The sequence below is a fragment of the Tigriopus californicus genome, chromosome 10 (genome assembly GCF_007210705.1).
Source record: "Tigriopus californicus strain San Diego chromosome 10, Tcal_SD_v2.1, whole genome shotgun sequence".
Classification (NCBI taxonomy): domain Eukaryota; kingdom Metazoa; phylum Arthropoda; class Copepoda; order Harpacticoida; family Harpacticidae; genus Tigriopus; species Tigriopus californicus.
In genome coordinates this window covers 4,947,101-4,955,034 of record NC_081449.1, presented here as the reverse complement: position 1 = coordinate 4,955,034, position 7,934 = coordinate 4,947,101, and the positions used below count along the sequence as shown (strand labels likewise).

At 40.8% G+C, this 7,934-nt stretch overlaps 2 protein-coding genes across 2 annotated transcripts; both read right to left on the bottom strand.

Moving 5' to 3' along the window:
- Window positions 1-1,822: 1,822 nt before the first annotated feature.
- On the bottom strand, window positions 1,823-2,992 carry LOC131889323 (uncharacterized). Its single transcript, XM_059238410.1, has 3 exons — window positions 2,574-2,992; window positions 2,173-2,487; window positions 1,823-2,105 (listed from the first exon to the last, which is right to left on the bottom strand). The coding sequence occupies exons 1-3, from the start codon at window positions 2,930-2,932 to the stop codon at window positions 1,823-1,825; spliced, it is 957 nt and encodes a 318-aa protein (XP_059094393.1). The 5' UTR covers window positions 2,933-2,992.
- A 377-nt stretch (window positions 2,993-3,369) lies between these two features.
- LOC131887888 (uncharacterized) lies at window positions 3,370-4,925 on the bottom strand. The gene is made up of 3 exons (XM_059236615.1): window positions 4,389-4,925; window positions 3,997-4,308; window positions 3,370-3,935 (listed from the first exon to the last, which is right to left on the bottom strand). The coding sequence occupies exons 1-3, from the start codon at window positions 4,736-4,738 to the stop codon at window positions 3,644-3,646; spliced, it is 954 nt and encodes a 317-aa protein (XP_059092598.1). The 5' UTR covers window positions 4,739-4,925; the 3' UTR covers window positions 3,370-3,643.
- Window positions 4,926-7,934: the final 3,009 nt, after the last annotated feature.

Sequence of the window (7,934 nt, the reverse complement as noted above, 5' to 3'; positions counted from 1 at the left end):
TTATGACAGCAAATGGATTTAATAAAATAATTATGTTATGCACCTTTCAAGTCAATTCCCCTGTGATATTTATTTATCTGCCCTTTTAGTCATTTTCAGCAAAATAATGCCAAAAATGCGATAATGCTGGATACGATTTACGATGCTAAGACCATGCAAAAAATACAAGTTTTATGCTAAAAGCTAGACCGATATTAGTCGGAAAAAATCGATGCTAACGGTCCGGAATTATGCCTATTTTTAAAGATTCGCATACAAAAATGGCACATGGCCACCGTTATGACGAATAAAGCAGGCGATGATCCTGCTCCAATGGATAACATTGGTGATTTTCTCAGTAGGCAGTGTTTGTTGAAACCTTCATAATATACATCTTCATTGTTTTCTTCTCAATATAATTTGGCATTCAAGGCTATTCAAAAGGTCTAAGATTTTGCTTAAGTCCTCTTCCAGCTTCCACTAATGGCTCGTTCTTTGCATCATCACCTGAAATCCTATTCAAAAGTAGTTCGGGTTTGAAAAGAATGCATGGTCATTTTTGCTTGTGCTCAAATATGATATCAGTTCTGAAGCCGCCTGGTCTTGCCAAATTGGAGGTCCTAAATCGAATTCGATGTGACAGTTATTGTCAACATTGAACACGCTTTTGGTTTCCCATCCTCGTCACGACTCAAGTGTCCTCGTCTGTTCTCTTGGGAACGATAATGTCCGAGTGTGGGGAAAAAATGCGCTCAATTGTAAATGTACGACTATTAGACTTTTAAGTGGACGGCTGAAGCTAATGTACAGGCATGTTTATCATACAAAATATGGTTTTACGTTAATAGAAAAGTCACTTGGACTGACTTTGAATTTCAATCGAGAGATGACTGATGAAGGTAATTTTTTGTGAAAGTTAGAACCAACAACTCGCCCAAGGTATGCACTATACTCATGAACGTCACAGCCTGTGATTAGCTATGAAATAATTTGGATCTTTTTAGAGCCAAATTCAAACATGAGAGAGTAGCTTGCTTAATTTCTTATTGACGTTAATACATGTAATTCGAACTTAGAAGAAAGTTTTCGTAATTGCTGACCAACCACTGGTGTTATAATTAGTACGCAAGAGTAGAGATCATGAAGTTACCACATGAAGCTCTTCATAAACCAAGAACCTGTAAAGACGACATTCCAAATATTCATTTCGCTTTGTCGTACAACGAGACTTTCCGCAGCGATTGCGCAGAAGCAACTCAAGCAAGTTAGTGGTTGGTTGTGTGTTGACTTCCAGAAAACAGCCTTTCCGCGGTTCCTAGAAATATGTCATCATTCCTCGCTTTGGTCGACGTTGCGACTGCCTCAATTACGAATTGCTACAAGGCAAAAAAACCTGTTTGATGGAGGGCAATTAGCTCTGGAAAAAAGGAAATCAACAATATGGCATGAAAATTGCTCTTTTGTGGTAATAGCGGCCCCCAGAGTCTCTCTCCTTTTCCCTCTTCTCCTCCTCCTCCTCCTCTTTCTCTTTTCCCTCATTCTCTTTGACCAAAGCATTTAATGGCGGAAAAGGAATTACGAAGAGAGTGGTTGGCGTAAGAAAAAGAATATTGGACAATATAAAAGGGGGTTCTTTCTGTTCCTAGGAATGGTTGTTCCAAGCAGCATCTTTAGAGTGCGATATGTATATCCCTCGCCAAGCAGCTAGTCGGCCACCGACTGTCATTTAGGGCAAGAGGGGATTTTCCCCTCCCCCCTTTTCTCATTGGATGTCCTTAAGCGGGACTCGAGTAGTTTCTAAACAACTTGGGTCTGGAACAACGTCAAAGCATAGGCGGGGGTTTTATGTACTCAGGGTAAACAACCTCTGTCTGAAGTCCGAGGAGCTTAAGATTTGAATAAATGGAAGAACAGTGAAGTCGACAAGCGGAAGGGTGAGTTGGGACACTTCCACAATGAGGTGACGATAGGACGGACTTCCTCCTAAAGCCCCCAAATAGATCACCACAAGGATCAAAACTTCTGAGATCCAAGCCAAGAAATGACTGGCCATTGTCAGGGAATATTGCCGTTTCCTTCGGGCAACATAATCCCCCGTCCGGCCCACCATGAGCTTGAGGGTTTGCCTACATTATGGACATAACGTTTGGTTAATATCTTGTTAACAATGCTTTTTGTTCCAAATTTATGTACCTGTGATGCTTGGTTAAGAAAACGACAAAGTAAGAGTAACAGCCCACCTCCACCAAATTGGCCAAAGCGACCACCCCGAATTGGAGTCTCCTCATGGTCATTCCAATGTTGGCCAAGCTGTCAAATCGTCGGACGCGGTCATATGTTTCCAAACACAGTTGATGATGGTAATTGTTGCCATAGACAGGGAATGTAAAATTCAAGGTGGCACAAACGAGTGCTGTAGACACCGTGGCCGTCATAATTGAAAGCGAGATGATTCGAGCCCTGCTTGAGCCGTTTCTGCTGATCATTTTCTGGTTTATAAATAGGATTCTGAAACATTAAACGGTTGGAGTTTATGGTCACTTAAAGAGGTAAAGAAAAGCTAGAGTGGAATTTGTTTTATTAAATACTCTTACCTGAAAAAGGTTATGCCGCAACCGCCGAGATTTCCATAAATGAGGTTGAACATGAACACAAGGTCTACAGAGGAGCAGAAGTAGTTCCACATCAAACTTGGTCCAGGTATCCATTGGGCAATGAAGAATAGCTCAGAAACCATCACATAAACGCACCCAAAAGTGAGAAGCTGATCCAAAAGGATCATTTGGTTGATGCTCCGACCTTTGCCCTGGGTCCTCATGAATTGAAAGAGCAACAACTTCAATTTGATCCCGAATAAAAGTAACGCAACAGTCACGAGGCCAATCGCACATTTTATGGTCGTCGGAAGATTTACCACTTCAATTTGGTCGATGATGACACATGAATTGTTCATCCTCTTGCTTACCAAAGATGATTAAAGAGATATCCGAGTCGAGCTGAACAATGCAGTAACCAAAAGCCAAAGACTACTTTCTCGTCAGAAACTATAGCAACAAAGCTGCGGGTTCTCTATTTTCCTTGACGTACTGCAGGGTAAGCCGTCTAAACGGGTATAAAGCTGATTGTGGTGAAATAAAGCTCTGGATTACAAGGTCTGTTTTCTGAAAAATGCTCACTCATAAATGTTTTTGATGATGATTTGTTAAAAACTATTTCCCGGAGATTATACAGATTTTGTTTTTGCTTATAAAGAAGGCTGTCGAATTTAGTCGCTTTTTCTTCCTGACTATCCTCCATACGTTTGTCCTTTAATTCTGCTCTATCAGATTTTAGATATTGGAAAAGGGTGATGTTTTATTTTTGTTTTATTATTTGTTTTATTTCGTCCAAATGACAAATGTATATTAACTATAATCTACATGCACAATGTACAATCACGTTCATGGAATATCTTCAGTGGTATGAACAAGAAATTAGTTGGCTGAAATGAAGGTTAACATTTGATTCAATTTAAGTGTCAACCCTGTATTATGAAAATGCCAGATTGGTCCAAACGTTCTGGAAGATTGAATTTGTATTCATTTTGCGTTTTCCCATGACTTCAAAAGTTGCAATATTGTAATAGCTTCCACATTCAAAGAATAACTTTGTCTTACGTTTCATATTATTTGAACACGTTTGGCCAGGAGGAGATGAATTTGTGCCGAAAATCTTGGGAACTGATGACTTGTATCAGTGGCAGGATGGTGAAGTCGATCATGGGGGCACTCAATTGCGATATTTCGATCGAAATGTGTCGGTACCCTTCATTAGCATATTTCCCTAGACTCAGGACCACGATTACGAGCACTTTGATGAGCCAAGAAGAAATATGACTGGAAAAAGTTAAAGTATGCTGTCGCTTGCGATGCGCCATTTGATCCTTCATTGAGGCAGACAAGACTTTAGCAGTTGATCTGTAAAGAATAAAGCTAAAAAGTGGATCTCAATATTAAAAGTATTTATACCAATACTTACCCATGATGCTTGTACATAATTAGAAAGAAGGTCAAATAACAAAAGAACTCGATCAAGTTCATGATCATGACGATTTGAACACTTCGTACTCTGAGAAGGCGAGCAAAAGATTTCGAATTATCCTCGCTGGCTAATCGAGCGTATTGCCCAATGCAAAGCTGATAGTGGTAATTATGTTCATACACGGGGTTCTCACTTAGGAAAAAGGCCAACACCGAGCACGCGATGAAGGCTGGAATCAGAATAAGGCCACAAAATTGCTTTTCGCCCACCCAAAACCGAACCACTCGGGGACAGACGAAGAACGTCGTTCTGAAATCGAACATGGTTGAATAAGTGAATTGACCGATTTCCCTGAGGCGAGTTGAAATTCATGCCATTAGCTGATTTACCTAAAAAAGGCGATGCCAGCACCTCCGTAATGTCCATACATCAAAGAGAAAACGGCCAATTTATCAATCGCAGAGCAAAAGACCGACTCGATCACATTTGGAGCACCACTCATATGCAGCTTCAGCACGAAGAAGACCTGCGCCAATAGGATCAGACCATTGCCATAGTTGAGGAGTTGGTCAATGATGATCATGCCATTGATGCTCTTGATCTTGCCCGAGCTCATCATGTGACTAATAATCACCCATTTCACGTACCCACCCATAACGAGGACGACCAACGACCAAGTGGAGAAGAGAACCTGGAATGCGAATCCTTGATCCACCACGAGGATTCGCTCATTCGACATGTCGTTGCCGAGAAAGTATCTTTACACTGATGGATACTTTGACCATGTCCTTACAAAACAAGCTTTGCTCGTGCGTAAGAAAGAAGGGGAGAATCCCGACCAATCCTTTGCTTTCTCTCTGCAGATGGTTATGAAAGACCAGCAGATTAAACACTCAAGGTTGTTAAGGCTTAATAGAGGTGGCACGCTTGCTCAGCCTGATTTCCAATTCAATTTGAATTTTGAGTCAATCTAAGGCCGAGGAACCATTAGCATCAACTGTGATTGTTCCTTTCCTTTATCAAAAATAATTACGTGGGTTTAGATTCATATTTGACTGTTTTTTCATGTGAGCCTTCAGTTTTGGTTTGATAATTTTTAAAGATGAAATAATCTTACGTAGTTTTAAATCTTATTTTTTATTTTGGCAATGAAGACCGAGGTATTTTTTAGGTTGAAGTTACAAATGAAATTTCCAAAATATCCATTTGATTGCGTTTTAAGGAACATGGTTTTAAATGGATATTACTCTGAATTGTCAAAAAGCTTTTATCTATAAAATATTTACAGGAATTGCGAAATATTCTTTCGCCTTTAACTCTTTTGTTCGCAGGTTACCCCTACCTTAACGAGTACTTGCGGAATACCCTCCATTGTAGGTATTTTTTCTAGCATTTTTGCCACCGTGCTCTCCAAGTAACGTCAAACGAAAGGCTGATGCTCGTTAAAAGTTGCACAACAAAGTGTTTCCAACTTTGTAGATTTTTTTTTGCTAAGACTTTTGGTCAAGACGCTCTTTTCTTGACAATCTGTTAACATGAATCTAGCATTACGAGTACCTTCTCTCTCATCTCCCTCAAATTGGTTGCAACGCTCGTTAGCTTGTGTACTTTTACGATTTGGAGTGTGCACCTGAATGTAATGGAAAATTTGTGTTCGTTGGGGAATCTTCAACTTAATCATCCTAACCTATCATAATCATACTTCTCTTTTTATGATGCATTGATGATTCCAAGAAATTGGCTCGGCATTCGCTTCAAGAGCAGTTGAGACCTGCACTCTGGGCATGAAATATGGCTTTTCCCCTGCCATATTCACCTCCAATTAGTGGAATTCATTGACTGGCCGATCGCTGAGAACCTCTCAAAGATCTAGAACGTCGTCGAGAGAAATTCCTGTGTGTCCCATTATTAAGTCTCTAGTCGCAGACTGGCAGATTGGCAGATTCGAGTGATCTTAGAGAAAGAGGTAGAAATTGAACGTTGCCTTCTCATGGTCACGTTCGACACATTTCCACCCAAGTTCAAATGGAATTAATGCAATAAAAATATTTTCACCACGGTCAGGTCTCCGCTTTGTAACTTATAAACGCAGTATCAAAGACGAACGGAGCCATAGTTCCTACAACGCTATGCGGAAGCGGAGCTATGGGCTCTGGTACGATCTGATGATGAGGATGATGAAGCTTAAGGGCTTGAAAACTTGCACGAAACCCCTGATTCTCACCTCGTTTGATGAGTGCGGACCACCCAAAATGTCAAGTTCTTGACTTTTGAGACGCCTCACAGTTGACCCCGCTTCAAGAGCTCTTTCCCTTCTATCTTATTACTTCTCTTTCATAAATGCTGACTTTACTTTACTCCGATCCACACAATAGACACATTCTAAAATATGTGACTATGTGTACCGTACCAAGACTCCGAGTACCCCAACCTTAAGCATTTGGAGTGCTTATTTCATGTGGAGAGAAGATCTCACTCGAGATGAGGTGAGATTAAAATCTAAATAGTTGGAAGCCAAATTTGTTCCAAAGGTAGAATGATCGGCAGAAACCACCAAATTTACTCTAACATGAATTCTTCCTAACAAAAAGTGCATTTGGGTTCGTTTCTCTTGAAAAAGAGCACATGTATGTATTTGCTCTAACAATCTTCTCGAATCTTTTTTTTCTTAAGAAGACACTTTCCAGCGTCGTGATCGTAATAATTCCGAAATTGAGCAATTTAGAAGACCCGAGAGTAACTCCATTAGCAAATGTTTCTAGCCAATCAGATTTCCAATCTAACTTGGGCACTCAGAGTGACACTTGTCCATCTTCCCCAAGGTGTCACTTTATGGGCGTTTCCTCTTGGCCAGAAGTGCAATCTCGCCATTCCATAAAAATACCTGTCCAAGAGCCTCGAAAGGGCAATAATCCGCTATCACGATGCTAAAAAAATACCACCTCAACCACGGTCAAATATACAAACGTAGAGCTCAAATGGAGTTATGAAGTTCTACAATTACCCCGTTCTTGTTGGGTAATGTCATTTTTGAGTCGGCTTGAAGAACATTGAACTCTTAACCATGATTGGTCGTTTTCCAACTGAACTGGGTGAGCAAAGCCAAGGAGCCTCTCTTAAATGCACGTGTTACGTGCTCCGAGCTCATAAAGAAGCATCATGCACTTTGTCCATCATCGATAGTTTCAAGCAATGCACTTCCTCGTGGAAATTGTTTCAAAAACGTCCGTTTCTTTTCCTCTCAAGGAGATAGTCCATTCCACTCCATTGGTCGTTTTTTCGCCTCATCGTGAGCTCAGAGCAACAATCACTAGGAAAAAAGCGTTCCTGAAGGACTGCATCAATTGGTAAAATTGTAATCAAAAGGTGGGTTGGGTGACCGTCATAGAGCTCGGAATTGAATGCCAATATCGTTAATGAAACCAACCCGGTGATAGCTGAGGAGACGATACGATTTGCTAGTGGTGCAATCTTTGCTTCGTTTACTGTATTGTACTCTTGAGAAGTCTTGAGCAGAGGAAGGATGAATGGATAGATGGATGGCTGGATGGTTGGATGGTTGGATGGTTGGATGGATGGATAGACGGATGAAACGGCAGTGATTTTCTTGGGCCTGAGAAATTGCACATTACTTTATTACAGGGCACCTCGTAGACTCGTTCCCATTTCCCATGCTGACATGATCGATCACCGTCAAAAAAGTGAATTTTGCGTTTTTGGATGTTACCAATTGGCCTCGTCACTTCCAACCAAAAATCTCCTTCGACACTCGATTCGAATATCAAGCAAGCGTACATTTTGCAAGTGATCAACGAATCTATTTGGTCATGGTGATCGCCAATAAAGGCTCTGTTCAACGACTTTCAACAAAACTTAGCCAGTCATAAACATCCCCGCCCCGACATTCAAGACCCCATGGATCCTTGTTTAAAAAT